General features: G+C 45.5%; 1 protein-coding gene across 1 annotated transcript in view; it reads left to right on the top strand.

The window, feature by feature from the left end:
• The first annotated feature begins 5,784 nt into the window (after positions 1 to 5,784).
• Positions 5,785 to 20,782, top strand: part of LOC142574966 (glutathione S-transferase 1-like) — a 91,621-nt gene continuing 76,623 nt past the window's right edge. The window contains exons 1-2 of the mRNA XM_075683944.1: positions 5,785 to 5,849; positions 6,839 to 7,051. Coding sequence (XP_075540059.1) covers positions 5,814 to 5,849; positions 6,839 to 7,051 — 249 coding nt within the window. The 5' untranslated portion in view covers positions 5,785 to 5,813. The remainder of the gene's footprint in view (positions 5,850 to 6,838; positions 7,052 to 20,782) is intronic.

Below are 20,782 nucleotides of genomic sequence, written 5' to 3' on the forward strand. Positions count from 1 at the left end.
CGCTCTGGCCGAGGCCAACGCCGCGTCGCTATTGGCCTAATAGCATCACGTGGGCCCTCGCGCCGTGCATCAGCGCCATTTTTGCTTGAGAAGCGTCTACGGAGTGGTGAGGAGCGCATGTTGGCGCCGTTCCTACGCTAGAGCAGCGTAGGCGGCGCCACGGTCAAGGAGGGAGCGCGAAAGAGAGGAGAAACAAGGAGGAGTGAAGGCGGAGGAGGAGAGTGTCAGTACTTTGCGAAGTTTAAGGGGTTTTAAGCTGATTAGGCCGTATCAAGGTCGCGCAGTTGGAAACTGCTGGCGAGTCTGCTTGGCAGCGCCGTTCGTGCTGCTTCGCGCGCTGCTGTTTACGATCCGATCGATCAAACGTACTTATAATTGGATATGACATGTATTTATGCATTGCGAAAAGATGCCTTTCTTTCCCTTCTTTATTTCATTTTATTTATTCTTAATGCTCTCGGTGAGTGCGCCTGTTGCGGCCTCAGTGTCGGCTTTCATTATACCATGTTATTGTAGCGTTCCCTTGGAGTACAAATATTGTTCTTGTTATTGAAGCAGCATGCATCTCTCATGGGTATTTTAGCGCATGTAGTATTTCATCGGTAGGTCTTGCGTAACGCAGACGAAAAACACATGCAAGCTTCATGCTTGCCGCTTCAAACTAATAAAGCATATCGGAACCATCCGGTGCCCTGTACTAAAACTTACGGGAAGTATTCTTGTAGAAAAGCAAAAAAAAACTGCAGTGCGACATTCAACTCATGTTTCCGTCTTCCCAGCGTAACAGAACGTGGAGTAATCGGCAAGGGTTCTTTTATTGCAGTCCGCACTCCTTGGCTCGTAGGCCGTGTGAAATTTTTTTTCCCCAGTCCATGCTTAACAACAACCACAAAACAAAACTCAGCGCCATTCACACTGTGAAGAAGGATGACCAGCTAAATTGTGTATCTGGGCCCCTAAATGGTGAACTGGACCTTCGCTGCGTGCCGGCCCGGTATTGCACTATCTTCGTGATTTTTTCCACACGCGGGAACGATAGTGGGGAAAGTAGGCCTTAACACCACTGTAAAAATAAAATAAAATAAAGTGGCGCGATCGCCTAATTAGTGGCTGCATGCTGGACATGGTTTTGCGCTTCTGAACTCTAGCTCAGGAGTTTCAACTAGGTGGCGGAATTCCAGGGAACGAAATGGAAAAACACTCGCGTATTTCTGTTTAGGTGCACGTTAAAGAACCCCAGGTGGTGAGAATTTAACAGGGTGCCTCATTAGCATATCGCCATCTGTAAAACGCTGGAATATATTTAGTTTAAAAAAACAAAAAAATGAAGGGAGCTCCGACCTTTGCCTTTTTTTCTAGGGGTGTAAGTGAAAGACATTATTCTCTGGTCTGATTTCTCAGAAAAACACATTACGCTTATCTTATAATTCATACCTAAATGTAATGCCATTCCCGATTGTACGTCCGCTAAACTAAGCAGCTTCTGCGTTATAAGCGGTTGCTTTCGGTTACCCGATGCACTATAACAAGGATAATAACGCAGCATTTAAAGGAACGGCATGCCTCAAATACACGCAGAGAAATTTGTAGATCTGCTGTGTTCGTTGAAGAAGATAAGTGCGGTACCACATTGGACAACCAGTTTTTATGGGTTGCAGTCTTGCAGACATGATGAAACTGTCAAAAAATGTTTTCTTTGCCTGAACCAAATTTGCAGATTTACAGGCTGCCCCAAAACGGGGCTGTTATATTGAATGACAGTTAGGACCTTGTTCAGCAGAACTGATTAGTACCCGTGTACTATTTCTCTGGGGAACTGGTGCGCCTCTTCGCAGCTGCCACGCCTATGCAGCAGCACAATCATTCGGAATAAGAATCCTCACTTGCATCGACTCTCATCTTGATGATCTCAAAAGTGCTATTATTCGATGCATTCGAATGAAAACGATTATTCAATAATTTTTATTAGTGAATTCGGATGTCGAATTTGAAGAAATATATGGCAAATACTTTTCAATTAGACTATATGTTTCTACTTCCCTTCGCCTACTGGCACGTTGAAGGAGATCGCCACACAGGCCACGCAGCTTACTTTGGTAAAAACTTCCCGGTCTCCTGCATTCAGTCTGAGTACATAGGCAATATCTTGCCCATAAAACTGTTGTTCACATTAACGTTCAATAATTGCCTTGATTCCTGTTCTCGAGAAGTGGATTGGTTCACGTAGGGCTGGTGCAGCTTTTAAAAGAAACACGCTTTTTACGGTCAGGAGTTCTCACTTTATCAATCAGTGTAGTTAGAATATTTGATAATTGTTCTTTTACATACATGTCGTAGATATATATGTCTATGGACCCTTAGATTTACCTAGAATGCATTAGATGCATTCGTAATCTGCATGTATTCGCGCCACGGATCTAATAAACCTGGTTTGTTTCACTATGATGTTGCTTTGCGATACACCGCGAATGTTTTATGCGCATGCCTTTCGAATGCAATGTGTATTCCACTACTCGCTGAGGTTCCTATTGAGAGTGGCGGTCACTTGGAAATAAATAAGCGAATGAATATATAAAACCAAAATCTCACAATGCATATTGCAACGAACAGACTACGTCTCTTCACTGGATGAGTTCTTGAAATTCTTTGGCATTATGGCGGGTGTTCTGTGACCCTAGACAGCTATGCACCATCAGGTCCAATCGTTCATGAATATTCCGCGCCTCATAAGGGCCTGTTTTTATACACGACTAAATTTCGCTTGTGCCTGCATGTTTACTTTTATTTTTTGCTTCTTTCATGCCATGCTAGTAATCGCACTTCTTTACCGTGCCATTAATCATTTCTTGTACCTTTTTTTTTCGCGTGCTCTCGCTGGTTACTGTCGTGCACTGCAGGAGCCGATGGGATAGTCAAGGTGCTCCTGCAACTTGTTCATCGGTGCACATCAAGGAAGAATGCAAAAAGAGAGTCAATTATCAACACAACTACGGGAAATACACGAAAAAGGTATGTTCCTCTTGCAATAACATAACTACATATTCAGAAAGGCAAACGGGCCAAGTTAAGTTTAGTTTCTTCAGTGTAAGCGGAACAACTTCTATAGCCGCGCATTATACCGTGCCATTATTGCACATCTATACGGCGATAGTACATCGCGATTTATGGCAAGTTTTTCTGCGGTAGCAGTTTTCAATTCCTGCAGAAATGGCTAAGCGACAAATACAATGCCATTGCATTACTATTTTTACGTACGATATGGGGCAAACAATTTTTCGCAGGCTGACTTTCAGAAATGGCGCAATCTGATATTACAGTACGACATCTATATTAAAACTGAGAGGCTACCATACTTTAATAACCAGAGAACGCCACATAACCCATTGGCTGTTATTCTAAGTGATGTTAAACATGATCGATGGTATTCGCTGGTAGGCTATTTGGTGCACGCATGTTACCATTGATGTCTACGGGAAAAAATAAAAGACAGCCACATAAGAACACACTGGCATGACGTTTATTCCCGTCCTGTGTGTCCATGTGTTGGTATTTTTTTCTGCGCAGACAATTTTTTCTGACATTGCACGGGGCCAGTAAAAGATTTGGGAGTACAAGAGCACTGTGACTGCAGAAGAGATATGGACATCAACAATTCCAGTGCGAGTTAACACCAGTGAGAGAAGGATATGAATTAAGACCGCCTTCTCACGTAATTTCAAGTTTCCCGTCACTACAATATCGGTGACGCATAGCTAGCCGATGTGTTTGCGACATTTCGCTTTCAGCACTGCCCTTCACGAAGCAACTTGCGTGATACCCACAACGCTCAAAATTTCGCGGCCAACCGTAAGCGTCTAGTTTCAATATCACGTGCTCGAACTTTATCATTTTGGTTTCCATGCTGTTCTATAGCAGCGACAGAGTGGAACAGCCATAATACAAGCGTTGATGCTATCATCCGCCCTTTGGATATCTACAGCGTAACATTACCGGCGAATTCGTTATCCTCCGAACTTGAGCTCCAAGAAAAAAGTAAACTTAACCAAACTAACAGCTCAGATCGTTACATTCGGGTGTACCTAGAAGGACGGCAGAAACAATTAGCGACGTGATTGTGCTGTCAATCGACAACGCTGTTGTTCCAGATGTTGCCAACAATAAAATGGCCTTTATCGATCAAGAGAGACAATTAGCGGCTGCGTTGGGGGCTTTCCATAGTCTGGGACGGGGGAAGTGCCTCTCCCAAGAAACGTTCGGGGCGCCCTCCTACGACAAAAAATGTTTTTGGGACCCAAAACGGTTGGCACAGGCGCACACTGTAAGTCTCGGAGTCTTGTGATCAGTTTTGTGGACATTGGTTTTGAGATACAGGTGCTGAGGATCTTATTTTTACCATCCGAGTCGCTCAAGGCTCCGTTGCTGCCTCCATAAACAACGTGGATAAATTTTGCGTTTCCTGAGAACAATTGTTAGCGGTTAATGCAATGAATTACGCACTCTGTCGCTCAAGGCTGCGCACTGCGAGGCTATCTTTTGTGTGCGAGAAAAAAAGTATTAATGTAGTACGTGGTTTTATTTCAAATGCTCCTTAACACAAAAGTGCTTATACTCTGCCCCGTACCAGATCGGTTCGGTGTACGCATTTGGCCCAATCATCATCACGTAAATCCACGAGATGGCGAAACTTTGGATACGTATGGATAGGATTATACAACAGACTGTGTAAGATATTAAATGTACGTCAATGTGAAGCTCACAATGAAAGGGTCACTGACAGGATTTAACGTAACTTATTGGTAAACTGCGACATCGCTTCCAAGCAGAGTAGCAATAGGCGCTTTTCTTAGACCTGCTGAGGTTACTTGTGTCGAGAGCGTAACAATTTGGGATACCTTGCAGCAAATTTTGCAGTATTGCGTGCTTGGAAGCTTTGGCTATAATGCGTTCATGGGTAGGTTAGCGTTGTAAACGCTCAGTATTGCAGAGTATAAACTTCACAGCATCGTGCTATCGGAGGATAATGAAAAGAAAGCAGCCTGCTGTGACAACGGAAGCGAAGTAGCCAGCGAGATATCGCAGTCTTCAGTTCGTCAGTGCAAACAGAAGCTTGCGCCCTCGCTACAGAAACGACGAAAGATAGCACTGGAATTGTGCTGATCTTCGGAATGCCAGAACTGCCTAAGCTTAGCTCACACGTCGGGAGTATTCTGTGGTTACCAGCTTTACAAGATGCCCGCATAGCAACGGCTTGCGGGTTTGAAGTAGCACAGGTGTGCGCAATGCTTAAATGAGGATTTAAGCGCGGGAAATAGCAGACTGCGCCGCGCTCACCCCATGTAACTACCAAATTCTTCTAAATACCTCTCCCAGCAATCCTTTTGATGCTCGTTTAGCTTCTGATGCGAAGCTGTTCTCGGCACCCTCTAAAAGTAGAAAAAAAGGAAAGGGAAGCGATGCGCTCCTCTACTAGAAGGAGCAAGCTACAATGACGATCCAAAAGCTAACAGCGAATCCCTGTAATACAACATGATTGAAGAGTGGTACTCAGTGAGCGGTGCAATGTCCGCGTGAAGGGGCTAGCGCGCGATTACACGCGTTGGAAAGTAATTTGTGCTTTGTAAAGTTCATTGATCCGTTTTGGGGAATTGTTTCCAGCTGGGTTTATGTATAATTACCAAGTAGCGCACGTACGCTTATCATTTAGACAAGATGTACCACAGAAGACTGCCTAAATAATTTTATGCATTTCTTTAACTGTATCAGTACAAAAATCCAGGAACCTCTCGGACATTCGAGCCCAAGTGCGCCGTCAAATGTGGTGCAGCTGCTGTTCCAGCTCGACAGCGCGCGTGAGTTCATGGAAGTCCTTACAATCCAGCTGCGGCACGTAGGAAAAAAGAATTGCGACCTGTGTTGTTAACCACAAGTGACTCTGGAGGAAACTTTCGCAAGCCATACAGATGTACTTGCAGTCGCCATAGCAGCGCGAGATAAAACAGACGCTGTTTAGAAAAGGAACATTACAAGGCTAATGGTGGTAAAGGAGTGCCAAACAGATGTCCAATCAGTTACCAGAGTCAAGTCTTACATCATGCTAGCGTGTACGAGGCCATTCCCAGTGGTTCCGTGTCTCTGTACCTTGTGACAGTTACTGCAGAGGTTGGAAAGTATCTTCACCTGGGAAGGCAGGAGGGGGGGGGGGGGGCTCGATCAGCCTTAAAGGTGAAGCCCGTTTCTGTTGGCTACTTCACATTGTTATTCTGTATTGCATGAAAGAGGCCGCTAGAGTCACCAGGGTGTATTGTGTAGTACCCGGCGCTTTCTGACGCATAGGTCGCGCCAAGCGAGAGGTATTATTCCCCTCCCGTAGAATAAATATGGCATTACCTGTGCAAGCAACAGCTAGCTTTGGAAGTTTTATAAAATTAACTGCAAGAGAGTACAACGTTAGGCTAGTTGGGTTATCCCGTTGGCATGGGAAAAGCGAAAGAAAACGACAAAATCAGGACGTAGACCGGATAAACAGTAAACAAATTCTGACTTTATGCTTTCCTAAAGGGACACTGCGAGTAAATATTTTATATACGTCTACGTTTTTTGCGGTCTCTGTATGCTTTCCATGTTCGTAAGAGTCAGAGTCTGTACAAACTTTCTCTAAAGTTCGGCTGCCGAACACTCGGTCTACCAAGTTCCCTTTCAGTGTTGCCGCTATTGTCTTCGGTTTGCAGCCGACGTCTTATGCGACACTTACCGTCGCCAGATTCTATAATCTGTCTCATCCTTCACTGGGTCGCCTCGCCCATTTGTACTTCCGTTTTGCTGTGCCTTCGCGTTTCAGAAGGCCCAAAGTAAGGTGCACCCTCTGAATCAAGACAAGCTAGGGGCCCCCGTAGGCTTCGCGAACAACCCAGTGCCCATGGAGCTCTACCACATGGATGCCAGCCCACCGTGCCGCGCTGTGCGCATGGTAGCGAGGCACCTCAATCTCAGCCTGAACCTCATCCCTGTCAACTTCATGGCTGGCGAGCACATGACGCCCCAGTTTAGAAAGGTGGGTCAGCGCTCATACACAACAAGGGCTGTGCAAATCACAGCGTTCATTTCTTTGAACACGCTTGCAAATGAAGGCTTGAGAAAAGCTGAAACAATGTTGTTCGACTACGTGATACCTTATTATAATGCAGAGCAGTGCGTATTATTCGAAACGTTACTTCTTTAACTATGATCGTGAGCATATGATAAACTTATACGCTAAACTGATACCAGCACAATACTGGCACGCACAAATGTGCTTGCACTTGAAGTGCGTCCCCGATAATGCCAGCTGGACGAAGCATGTGCCTCATGGCTGCCGTAAATCATCTCTTTTCGAAGCTTGCCTTGGCATTTCATACGATGAGGAGTTGCTTGTAAACACTACTCCAGTCCGTCGTATTTGAGCAGACGCTAAGCCAGCGTTGTTCGAAAAAATTGTCCCAGAGATAGCTGAGTATTAGCAAAAGACATTGACTGGTCTATACTAGGACCTGTTTTATCTACATCCTGCAGTCGGGGTGACATTTTGCGAGGAGGAACATGAAAGAAGAAGGTTCCAATTGTCGTTTGTGGGAGCATTGCTGCCTACTTGTCACCTTTGAAATTCGCAGAATTCCACGGAAACGGCACTGAAAGGACGGGGAAATCCCATGAAACGTTAAAAACTTACCCTGAGCAAATGGATCTTCGATGACACATACTCATTTTTATTTAAAATAAGGTGCAAATTTGGAAGAATTAGCTCAAATTATTACGAACGCAGCGAAAAAGGTACGGTGACACAGAGAAAACGAAACAAACAGGACAAGCGCTGTGGTCCTGTGGGCACTTTTTTCTTTGTGTCGCTGTCCCCTGTGTGCTGCTGTCATAATAATCACTTTCTTGAATATGGTTTACCTGCAGAAGCATAACAAAGAAACAACAAACTTTTGCACTGCAAATATTGACAAGGATTACATGGTTTTAGATAACATTGACTTTTTTCAGGGATATATGTTGTGTTGCCAGGTACGCCTGCTTCTGGAACATGTGTACAAACTTGCTCAAAGCAACTACACCTCCTGCATTGTTTCACTGCGACAAGGATGCTGAAGGAATATTCTGGGTCCAACGATGCGAACCTTCTCTGTGAAGAGAATTTATGTTTTGTAGACCTTCAGGCCTTCTTGATATGGTGAAATAACAAAAAGTCCGCAAAGTTGGCAAATTCGATAGTAATAGCAAGTACGACTTAGAAGACTGCATTGTTTAGCCGGTATAGAAATGTAGTGCGCCTGAATCTAAGTCACAATGTTGTGCATTTGTTGTGTATTTGTGCCTGAGCAGTTTTTCAAAACTATAATCAAACCAGGGTATAACATAGCTAGACGTATGTGACCCACGTATGTGATATTCGCAGTCGTCTTCAGACATTAGGATATTGTATCTTCAATTGTACAAAATTCGAATATACGTCAAGTGCAATATATAGTGTTCATTTTTTACCATGGGTCATATCCTAAAATCAATAGTGTTCAAAAGCAACCGCCACGGCGGCTCAGTCGTTATGGCGTTAAGGTGCTCAGTACAAGGTGGCACGTTTATTCCTCTATGGGGCTGGCCGCACTTTCTTGGCGGAATGAAGAAAAAAAAGTATTCCATTTTTTTGAGGAAGTGGAGATTAGAGAAACTCGGGAGGTCGAAATTAGGGTGCGGTCCTCCACAAAAGCTTCCATTAGAGGTACTTGCTGTTGGTCCAGTCGCTGCATGTCGAACAATATTGAATTTTTAAAAATCACAATCACAGAGAGGGGAGGGCACGAAGAAAGGACGAGTGCCTTTAGAGCCTTCAAGTTGCTTTGCCACGTTACACCTCCTCAAACAACAGGCGCGCTATAACGTAAAACTATTCCAAACTTTTCTATTCCAATTATCTAATCATCCCTCTGCGATTGGCCAAAAACTGTTTTGGACTACACCCACTTCACCTATCTGTCACGCGACGTCACGAAAACCGCAGTAGCTCCCCATCTGATATGACGTGTACACACTGATTATACATGATTTCACCCAAAACAAGAAAAATAGTTATTTCTGATTCGACGCCATTTTGCCATTAGCCCCCTGGTAATTCGTCAAAAGTTTTCGGGCTGCACCCACTTAACCTGCCTTTCACGCGACGTCACAAAACCGCAAAAGCTCACCGCGTCAAAGTGACGTGTGCACAATAAAGATGCATTAAGATGCCTAACAAAACTGAATTTTCTCCTGAATAGCCGCAGGCTGCCCCGTTCCGAAAGGAATAAAAGATGGCTGCCGCCGATCGCTCAGGCACTGGCTACTCGCACCTGTCGGTGAGCATATGTTTATTTGCGTATAATAAAACTTCTTGCGTGGCCGTGTAATGCTTTCAAGCACTTTCGGCACGTTTACGACCTCATTCTGTCAACTCGTCTTTGGTGGCGATCCGTTTTAGCATCATTCTTAGGCTTCCATTGCATGCCGTCGCGATTTTCGACCAGCCACCGCAAGCAAAGTAAAAGGAAACGGACCAATGACAGATGCCAGCGCCACCTTCTTTATCCGGTTATTGACTTTCAGTGCAGTGGCTCGGCCCTATCGAATCCCTCTCCACTTGAGCCTGCTCCTCGCCTCTTGTCAGCCAATTAGATTAGACAAGCCGCTCAGTGTAGGCAATGTTATTCGATTTTCAAGCAAACAAAAGTGACCTGCTATGAACGAGGAGAGCATTTGATTGGCCTGTTCAGACAACCCTGAGGGTGACCGCCCGGCGCTTGCGTTGGCGGTTACGCAAACTTGACGTCAGGAGATTGGAATAAGAACATATTGAAATAGCTTTGAGTTATATGCCCCAGTGCTAGGAAGGAAACTTGTGATTTCATTTTTTTCCTGAAGTTGTTTGCGTGCTTAATTTCTTCATTTCTGAGCGGGGGGTGGGGGGATGCTCAGAAATCCCGAAACATGCAGAAAAACAAACGACGGCACTAAACTTTCGTGTGCCTAGATCGCGGCGCTTTCGTGCGTGTTTGCAATCAACCATGTCCATGTCGCCGTGTAAGACACAACAGACACGAATTCGGTGCCGTCATCACGGCGAAAACGTGTGCGAGCTGGCTTTTTGATAATCTAATCACAGCGCGTAAAACGAGGGACGCAGACAGTAGAAACTAACACAGAGCTCAATATGCGCATTTTGACTATGAACCCATCTGCTTTCTGAAACATATTATTATTCGTATGTAAGCGCTGTGTATGTCTCTTCTGTGTTGGCTCCTCGGTTAAACGAGATAGTTGCAATATGCTTTCTCGGTCACTTCGTACCCTTGAAATGTGCCTGACGTGGATCCCCACATTAAACTACCGCGACAGATCATATACCACGACAGACATTGCACCGCTCAGCACGAGGTCGAGTGTCTGACACGGCTGCAGCATTGCATTCTCTTAGATTCGAATGGGAATACGCTCGCCAAATTGAGTGCACATTAAAGAACATTGAAGTGTGCTGATCTGAGGCGTTAAACCCCAGTAGTTCTGAAACTTTCATAATTGTAACAAAGCTGCTGACGTAACTGTTCTCTCTATGCGCTGCATTTCGCAGCATATTCCTTCTTGCTGTCCACATGCACGTTTTCATTCATTTAGGTACAAGCGCGAGGGAGCCGAGTTAAGGCCTCAAACACACAGAGAAATCGCTATTTCGTAGTTCCCGTGGTTTCGTCCAATGCAACGCGCAAAATAACTTTTAAGAACGTTAGATTAACCTGTGCCAGTAATAGGTGCGTCAGACGGTTCTGATCATGTTGTTGTCAAAGGGACACTGTACAATAAATCCAGTGTAGCGAATGTTCCCATGCGCTCACGATTGAATAGGAAGACACTGCTACGATGTGTTAGCAGCTGTATGCGACTGCAGACATTGAGCCGTTGATGAGATCCCACTCTAATGTACTTGTATGACATTCATAGGCTGGAAAACTTACTCGTGAGACGACTCACTGCGACCCAGACCATCTAATGAGTCTAAGCCGAAGTGAGCCTGAGTGAGTGCGTTCTTGGTGAGTCTTTCTCCAAGTGAGCTCGACTGAGCGCAGTTTCTGTGGAGTTCTAAGTCCGTATCAGCTCGGTTGAGTAGGTTGGTGAGTTTGAGACCGAGTGAGCTCGACTGAGCGCATTTTCGGTGGAGTTTTAAGTCCGTGTGAGCTCGGCTGAGTAGGTTGGTGAGTTTGCGACCAAATGAGCTTGACTGAGCGCAGTTTCAGTGAAGCTTTAAGTCCTTATGAGCGCGGCTGAGTAGGTTTGTGAGCTTGATACCGAATGAGCTCGACTGAGCGCAGTTCCAGTGAAGCTTTAAGTCCGTATGAGCTCGGCTGAGTAGGCTGGTGAGTTTGATACCAAATGAGCTCAACTGAGCGCATTTTCAGTGGAGCTTTAAGTCTGTGTGAGCTCGGCTGAGTAGGTTGGGGAGTTTCAGACCGAGTGAGCTCGACTGAGCGCAGTTTCAGTGAAGTTTTAAGTCCGTGTGAGCTCGGCTGAGTAAGTAGGTGAGTTTGAGGCAGAATGACCTCGATTGAGCCCATTTTCGGTGGTGTTTTAAGTGCGCGTGAGCTCGGCTGAGTAGGTTGGTGGGTTTGAGACCGAATGAGCTCGATTGAGCGCAGTTTCGGTGGAGTTGTAAGTCCGTGTGAGCTCGGCTGAGTAGGTTGGTGAGTCTGAGACCGAGCGAGCCTGGCTTAGTAGAATTTTGACGAAAGTGAACTGACTCTGAATGAGCTAACACGAAAAACATATATTTCTTAGTGAGTCTGAGCGAGAGTTGTTTATTTTTCTGACCTAAAAAACGAATATTCCTAATGTCGCCACCACGGCTGCGACCTTATCAGTACAAGGTTCTTTAGCAAGGCGTGCACCATATCCTTCCACGAGTGTATAAAAAATAGAAAAAAAATCGAGGAATGGTACATGCACCCGTCCTGCTTAGCGCTACAACTGCGAAAACCCCCACCCCCCTCGCACACACCCTCCTGCATGCCCACCGCGCGCCGCCAGTTTTGCGTCTGCATTGTCGCAGCACCGGCGACCCAAGTTAGCGCCACGTAGTACATGCTCATTGAGCCATGCTTTGATTCCGTCCATGCATCTCCATGCTCCGTTTTTGCCTTCTATTCGCGTTTTCTTGGCATACTGAAGGCAGGTTTGGAAGGGAATGGGGGGGGGGGGAGGGAAAAGCGCGTTGCGAAACGCCATACATATGGACACAAGTGAGGAATGTATGCTGTGTAAGAAAGGTAAGAAAAATCAGGACGCAGTGTGCCGAAGCCTGGGGTGTTGCGAAAATCGAGCGATATCGACGCAGTACAAGTTTCTCGACTTTGGTAGGTTTTGCCGGCTCAGCTACCGTTACCATTAAGCGTTTGCTCGACCCCTCCCTTGCTTGGTCTCTCCGGCATTCTTTCTTTGGTGCGGAAGTAGTGATGGATGGCGTTCACTATCGGTGATGACCGTCATCATGGCTCTGGTCGTTCGGCTCACCTACGCTTGTGGCAATTCCTAGAATGAGTGGTGATGCTGTTGTTTTCTGCGGAGTGACCAGACTTTCCAAATTATCGGTGTCTGTTGCAACTCGATAACAACGAGGTGAAGTGAACAACGAGGTTCAACAGGGCTCTCGCAAAGCGTAGTTCGGTTAAACTTCGCCAATGTAGCTTTCGCGTGCCCTATTTTGCGCCTTGTATGAGGGGAAATGCAATGGCGCTAGTTTTGTGCATTTGCATTACAACATTCCTGCCATGGCCCACACCTGGGCCGCACTATTTACAAGTAAAAAATAAAGTACAAATAACGAAACGCTATGAAGGAGCATGACGCGAACCAGCTAGCCCAGGCAAGCCAGCTTCCTCTGACGCCGCCCCGCCATATTATATCTGGGGCCTATGTGCGCGATGACTTTTCGGAAGTAAGCCCTTTACGGTTGGCGGGCCTTTTAGAGACAGTGTTCGGTACTGAGTAGCTGTTAGTTGCCCCTTCGTCACAATCTGCCCTCGTGACGTACTCTCAGCTGTATTCGCTCTGGCACACTCCGTACGCTCAGCGCCTAAAAATCACCACTTGCACATAATGTAGTGAGAGCGCATTTCCCATGAGCCTTCTATGTGTATCTCTATGACTACTGTTCACGATAGTCACATGAGTCTGCCTCCGAGTCATTCTCCTTTTGTGTTTGGTGCTCGCGTTCAGTGTGACTGAGAGTTAATATATGATGCCAGAAATGCCACTGTTCGAACTCCGTATCGGCATCTCTGGCACGTATGTCAAGGACAATATTTCCGTTAGTACTTGGGACTGGTCATTTATTTATTTATTTATGCAATACTGTCAATCCCGTCAGGGATCGTAACAGAAAGGGCATTCAAAAAGTACATTGACATACAAACATGACAATATAAAACGGTTTAGAAAGCATGGAATAAGCTTATACATCAGCAGGAGTAAAAAATATATAATGAGGTTTATGCTGCAGGATTTGGGTTGGACAGAATAATTTTGCCACAAAATGCAAAAAAGAAACAAAAGTAGTACCAAAGTGATACTGACAATATGCAAAAATAATTACTGAGCAAGCAGATCGTTTTCAACAAGTGTGATAAAGGCAGTTAGTGATGAGCTATTAACAGAGCTCACGCCCAAAGCGTTCCAATCGCGTATAGTTTGTGGAAAGAAAGAATACCTGAAAGTGTCAGTACGGAATAAATACTCGTTTAGTGTGTGGGAGGGGTTATGACGCTGTTTTCCTCGTTTGAGATTTGCTTATATATCGTGAGGTATCCAGATTTAATTGGTTCTTTACGAGTTGGTAAATGGTTTCGAGGCGTGCTAGTTTTGCTCTGTCTTAAAGAGTTAGCATCCCGGCTTATTTGAGTAGTTCTGTCGGCGAGTCTGTTAGCCTATGTTTGTTAAATATGTACCTGGGCGCCTTTCTCTGAACAACTTCAAGTTTTTTAATCAGCTTGTTAGTGAAAGGAAACCAAACGACATTTGCATACTCTAGTACCGGTCTAACAATTGTTTTGTATGCTAGTAGCTTTATATCAGATGCTGCTAGTCTGAGGCGTCTATTAATAAAAAATAACTGTTTTAGTGCGGTTGCCGTGACTTTGTTAACGTGAGCATCCCATCTAAGGTCAGAGATTAGTAATATTCCTAAGTATTTGTATTCACAGACCGAAGCAAGAGGAATGCTGTTTAGTGTGTACTGAGAGAGTGACCTGTGTTTCTTCCTTGTTACAGATAATAGAACAGATTTGTCAACGTTAATAGTCATCTGCCAATCTTCACACCACTTCGATGCTGCTGCTTTGGCGTTATTTAAAGCTATATGGTCGATGACAGAGTTAATTTCCTGATATAGCACGCAGTCATCGGCAAAAAGTCTAATGTTAGAAAGGTTAGCAGGAAGGTCGTTTATAAAGATTAGGAATAACACGGGGGCTAAGACGCTTCCTTGTGGTACACCTGATGTGACATCAGCTGTTACGCATTTCTCATTATTAATTTCGACAAACTGAGTACAGTTAGTGAGGTAATCCATAATGCAGTCTAAAACTGGGCCAGTTCCTAAAGTTAGTTCAAGTTTCCTAATAAGTTTTGGGTGGGACACACGGTCGAAGGCTTTAGAAAAGTCTAAGAAAATAAGGTCAATTTGTTTCTGGTGATCAATAGAGGTGGTTACGTCATGCACGAGTTCAATTAGTTGAGTAACGGTAGAAAGTCCATTTCGAAAGCCATGTTGGAAAGGCGTTAGAATTTGGTTATCTTCTAGATAGGTTGTTATGTGCTTTAAGATGATTTGCTCAAGTAGCTTGCATATTGTGCTGGTTAGTGAGATTGGTCTGAAGTTTGAGGGATCTGATTTGCTTCCTGATTTATGTGTTGGTGTTATTTTAGCTGTTTTCCATTCTTTAGGAAGGCTGCAGGATGACAGGGATTTGTTAAATAGTATTACTAAATACTTCGCAATCCACTCGGCATATCTGCGCAGGAATGTGTAAGAAATGTTATCAGGCCTCGGTCCTTTTTTAGTGTCTAAATTTAGTAGTAGGTTTAAGACTCCAGCTTCGGTCACAGTAAGGGGCCCTAGTTGCTTGCCGGTGCAGGGGCTATTGCGAGGTGCATTTCCATCGTCTGTAGTGAAAATGGAACAAAAGTAGTTATTCAGTGTGGTCGCAGTGTTTAGATTTTCCTCCGAGGGCGGATGACTTTCATTATGTGCTTTAGGATTTAAGTAACGCCAGAACTTTTGGGGAGAATCTTTCAGGAAATTTGTTAGCGTACTTGAATAATAGAAAGCTTTAGCTATTTTGATTTTAGATTTTAAATCGTTAATGACTAATGTTAATTTTTCGGCTGTTCCTTCTGATGGGTGGCGTCGTTGCGTTTTCTTTTCAGTCGTCGGACCTTCCGCTCGGCATGAATTATAGTTCGAGTAATCCAAGGATTATTCTTTCGCGTCATTTTAGTCTTGGTAGGAACGAAATTAGTGGTGCAATACGATATAATATTTTGAACCCTACGCCATAGGATTTCTATATCGGTATTAGTGTCATCTGAGAGTTGACGGAACAATGTTAGCTCTTCAGATAATGTGTCAAGTATGCTAGTGTCATCAGCTCGGCTGTAGTGAGGATATGCTATTGTTGATCGGGAAGCGTGTGTAGTGTAATGAAACGGGACAGGACACATTATTAGTTTGTGGTCAGACAGGCCTTCTAGTGTTTCTACTTTAGCGTCATGATAAGGGAAATGACTGCTCAGGAACACTAAATCTAAAGTGTTAGAGCTAGTTCCTTGTACGCGGGTAGGTTTTGTTACGATCTACGTGAGGTTGAAAGAAAGCTTCATATCGAAAACAACTTCCGCGCAAGGTGAATGATGTCTCAGTGTACACCAGTCGATGTCAGGAAGATTGAAGTCCCCTAAAAGTATCAGTCTAGTGTCCTCAGCATGACGTTGTATGTAAGTACACAATGAATGAAATTTGTCTGAGTCAGAACAAGGAGTGAGGTAAACACACCCAACAATGATAGCGCTACTAGATAAAACAGAGTTTGCGAAAAATCGCTTCCATCCGCTCAACTTCAGGCATTGTAACGAAAGGGACTTCATATTTTATTAACAAAGCCACGCTTCCACGACGTGTCGGTCGGTCTTTACGAACTACAGCGTAGTTCGGGGGAGTTACTTCAAAATTGTTAATGTCTTTTGTTAGCCAGGTTTCCGTAATGGCTAGGAAGTCCGGCTCGAAGCCCACTATTAATGATTCAAGGTGACCGAGCTTGTAGACAATGCTACGCGCATTTATGTTCATGAAAGTTATTTGGGACGTTGCTGGCGGTGCGGGCGTAGGGTTCGTGCTTCCGTCTCCTGGTTTTTTGTTTGGTTTGAAGCGCGTGTAAGAGGACACACGTCTTCTTTAACATCGTCCCAAAAATATTGCTCCCCGTTTATCTTTAGTTTATCATAAACCAGAGCGTCTTTATCGCCGGAATTTTTTTTCGGTTTGCCGTATTTCCATAAGTTTCTTCTAATGTCGCGAACGCGGGGTGAAAAATCTTCACTGATGGCAAACGCAGTCCCCTTTAGTTTGTGACAATTTCGCAAAATTTTCGCTTTCTCCCTGAAATCTAGAAGCTTCAGTATTATTGGCCTTGTTTTGTTTTCTTCCGGTCTACCTAATCTGTGGATGCGTTCGATCACGACTTCATCCAATGTCAGAGAATCTTTGACAACCTTTTTGTTAACACAGCGCTCGAGCGACTCGTTATTTTCATCTTCTTCTTCTATCATACCATAGACTATGAGGTTCGACCTTCCGGAGCGATTCTCGAGGTCGTCTAGCCTTAGTTCCAAGGATGACACCACCTGCTGTAAATTTGTTACCTGTTCCGACTTACGAAGTAGAGCCTAGCACCATGTCCGACTGCTCAAAAAGAAAAAAAAAATTCGCCGATGATTACTAGACTCCCTAATGCGAAATTTGAGCTCAGCTCTTTATTGTTTTCGTTTAGCGATATATAGGCTGGTGCAGACCATCTGTCTCGTGCGGCACATTGCAAACGGAGCGAAGTGTGGCGGGACTGTCTCGCTCATTTGCAGATCGCGAGAGACAGGGCGTGGGTCATGCGTGGCCGCGATTCGCAGCAGCCACCACGGACAGACATCCGCTCAAGTAAGGCATTGTTTCCAGATACGGTATTGCTGGACGCGCACGCCGCAGGCCATCGGGGAACAGACGACGGTGCGATTCTTTGGCGCCATGTCGTAGCGGTCGTCCCCGCAGAGCCAATCTTGCGCCACCCTACGCTTTTCTTCTCGCGTTTTCGCCATACCCTCCTTTCCACTTTCCTCCTCACACTCTCTTTGCGATCGCCGTCTTTCCTTCCCCGCTGCGCTCAGCGTTCGCTCTTTCATCGTTCGATGTGCTCGTTTGCTCAGTTGCGCCGAGGAAGGTGGCCGAGGGACGCCAACGCTAAACTCTGGAACGAACGCCTAATAGCTGCACTCTGTACTATTTGGGACATTCTGCTTTGATATCATGCCATGTAGCTAAACACTTGCATTGCTTGAAGTCGAGCTTCGTCTGTGGACACGTTTAGCAGCGTCCACTTTAGTTGACGAGGCAGGCCTTCATGTCACACAGTGCCAAAAATAAAAATACGAATGGCATCTATCCTAAGCTACCAAAACTGCACCGCGCTGATGCATATGCGCACAAAAACTAGAATAAGAGCGGAATTTTGTGCGAGTCCGTAAAGCTGTAAGGTGACTGTAAAACAGCGCTGAAAAAGGGCGAGGCCAAAGAAAACGTAGACGTCAAATGGGCCGACTTCAAAGCAACGTTTGTTGACAAACGCACATGTAACATATACTATTTTTATCACAGCGATCTAAAGCACCACGAACCAAACAGACGAAAAGCGAGCAAAAACCTGTGCAACAACTATCACTCTAAATCATAAATTGAATACGGCAGGCACATATACAAATGAACAATCACTAAAAAGTATGACTACCGCGCCATCAAACTAGGCAGCTGCCACTACACTTTCATCTAGTAGTAAATTACGCCACTGTCATCACGAAGGTGCAGCGAATGTTGGCTCACGCACGTGGTGCCCTGCTTCTGAATATAAGAAGGCTTCAGCCAGCTACCTAGACAATTGACCTCTGTGGTGAAAAGCCTCTCGTGATTTTTCGGTAAGCCTGCATCCGTATTGCTTGCCGTGTAGCGCCAAATTAGAGTATGGAGCACGTTTTAAAGAGCTAAGGTCCACTCTAAGCCTACTGCTCAAACGCATGACCAGTCTGGCCTATGTACAATTTTCCACAGATGTTCGGAATCTGGTAGACAAGCCCTTGAACAGACAACATAATTTGAAGGCCGTGCTGCACGCCTTTGCCGCCTCTCCATTTCTTACACCTCCGAGTCCTTGTTTTTTTTTTAAACGAAGATTTTTTCCCTCTTCCTTCGACTTTCCCACTGCTGCTGTAGTTCCTGCTGCTGAGGCAGCTGCCACAGTCGGTACCCGCTGTCGGCACACCGGATCGGGGGAGGGGGGAGGTCAGGACGTGCGTATACAGGACAGGAGCAAGTCAGAGAGGAAAGGCGACGCGGCAGACTCGTTTAGACCCCACCGTGTCGAAAGTGCACAATGCCCTCTGGAGTTCTCTGAGCGTTTCCAAATTAGCTCCTTGACAGCTCCGTGACTCCCTTCAAAAGCAATGCAGAAACTGCAGCGCCTCCCTTTCTGCTAACTGGCTAGTCCAGAGGGGACGCAGATGGAACTGTAGAGAGGAGGAAGGAGAAGAGGCAGTTCCCATACAAGTGGGGGTGGGGGGAAGGTGATTTGAGAAGGCAAGGAAACACTGCTACTACACGACATTGTTTGCGGGGAAACTGGATAGGCTTAAGTTCAAGGTAAGGTACAGTACGTTCCCGCTATTTGTGAAAAATAAACACCGTGCAAATATGTCAAGCGAACAAATTACGCAGGCGTGCAGAAGCAGAGCTGCATTAACTAAAGCGCACCGAAGGGTCTCGGCGACAGTATGGAAGCGGTGGATCATCAAACCAACACTTCTCTGCCCCCTCGCGGTAGCTTTGCGGCTATGACGTTGCTAGAGGTCGTGGGTTTGATCCCAATGGCGGCAGCCCCATTTCGACGTAGGCGAAATAGAATACGCACGTGCACTTAGATTTTGGGGCAAGTTAAAGAACATCATGGTGTCAAAATTAATGCGGAATCGGCCACTACGGCTTGCCTCATAATCCGATTGTGGTTTTGGCATGTACAGCCCCGTAATCCAATTCAAGTTTTTACTTCTGCCACGATGCGATGTGCAATGTCAGGCAATGACAATGCTCAATCCTCTCAGAGGTTATGAAATATGGCGCACAACAACGCCTCAAGCAAACACCTTTGCCTGTGTGTTCTATCGCGCGACATACATATTTGTTCCTGCAAGACATATTGCTCTGCTAAGCACGAGGGCGCGGGATTGAATTAAGTACGGGCCGCGGCTGCCGCATTTCAATAAATGTGAAATGCCAAAACGGCCATGTACCACGCATTGGGTGCACGTCAAAGAACAACAGGTGGTGAAAATTATTCCGGAGTCCTCCACTACAGCGTGCCTCATTGTCATCTCATGTCATGAAATCAAGGGGCACTGTAACGTAAAACTATTCCAATGTGTTTTTATTCAATTCCCCTGACGCCAAATTTGCGTAACCTCCGACGCAAGCATCGGGCGCTGACCTGCATGGTTGTCTCAACAGACCATTCGAACGCTCTCATCTTTCATACCTTTGCTTTAGGAACGACTAACATTGCCTACACTGAGCGACTTCTCTTATCGAATTGGCTCACAAAAGGCGAAGAGCCCGCTCAAATGGAGATGGATTCAATGGGGCTGAGCCAGTGCGCTGAAAATCGATAACTGCATGAAAAGGTTGACGCCCGCGTCTGATATTGGTCCGCTTTTCCTTACTTAGCTTGCGGCGGCTGGTCGAAAATCGCGGCGGCATGCAACAGAAGGTTAAGAATGCCGCTAAAACGCATCCTCAGCAAAGAAGAGTTGGCAGAACGAGGTCCTAAACGTGCCGAAAGTGCTCCAAAACGTTACGCGGCCACGCAAAATGTTTTATTATACGCAGATAAACCCATGCTCTCCGGCAGATGCCAGTTGCCCAAGCAGTAGGCGGCAGTCATCTTTTACTCCTTTCGGAACGGGGCAGCCTGCGGCTATTCAGAAAAAGAAATCTGTTTTGTACGGGATATCAATGCACCTTTAACTCACACACGTCACTTTCACGCGATGAGCTTTCGCGATTTTGGGAAGTCGCGTGACAAGCAGGTGAACTGGGTGCAGCCCGAAAACTTTTGGCCGATAGCCAAGGTCTAATGGCGAAATGGCGTTGAATCAGAAATAACTATCTTTGTTTTGTTCGGTCAAATCATGTATAATTAGTGTGTACAAGTCATAAAAGATGGGAAGCTGTCGCGGTTTTCGTGACGTCGTTTTTGTGACGTCGGACCAGCGAAGTGGGGGTCGTCCAAAAACGTTTTGACCCATCGCGCACGGATGATTGCAGAAGTGGAATAGAAAAGTTTAGAATAGCTTTACGTAACAGCGCCCAAGATATGCCAGCGCGGCGTGCCGTGCAGCTGTTTCTCTTGATATCAATAAA

Source organism: Dermacentor variabilis, chromosome 3 (genome assembly GCF_050947875.1).
Source record: "Dermacentor variabilis isolate Ectoservices chromosome 3, ASM5094787v1, whole genome shotgun sequence".
Lineage (NCBI taxonomy): Eukaryota > Metazoa > Arthropoda > Arachnida > Ixodida > Ixodidae > Dermacentor > Dermacentor variabilis.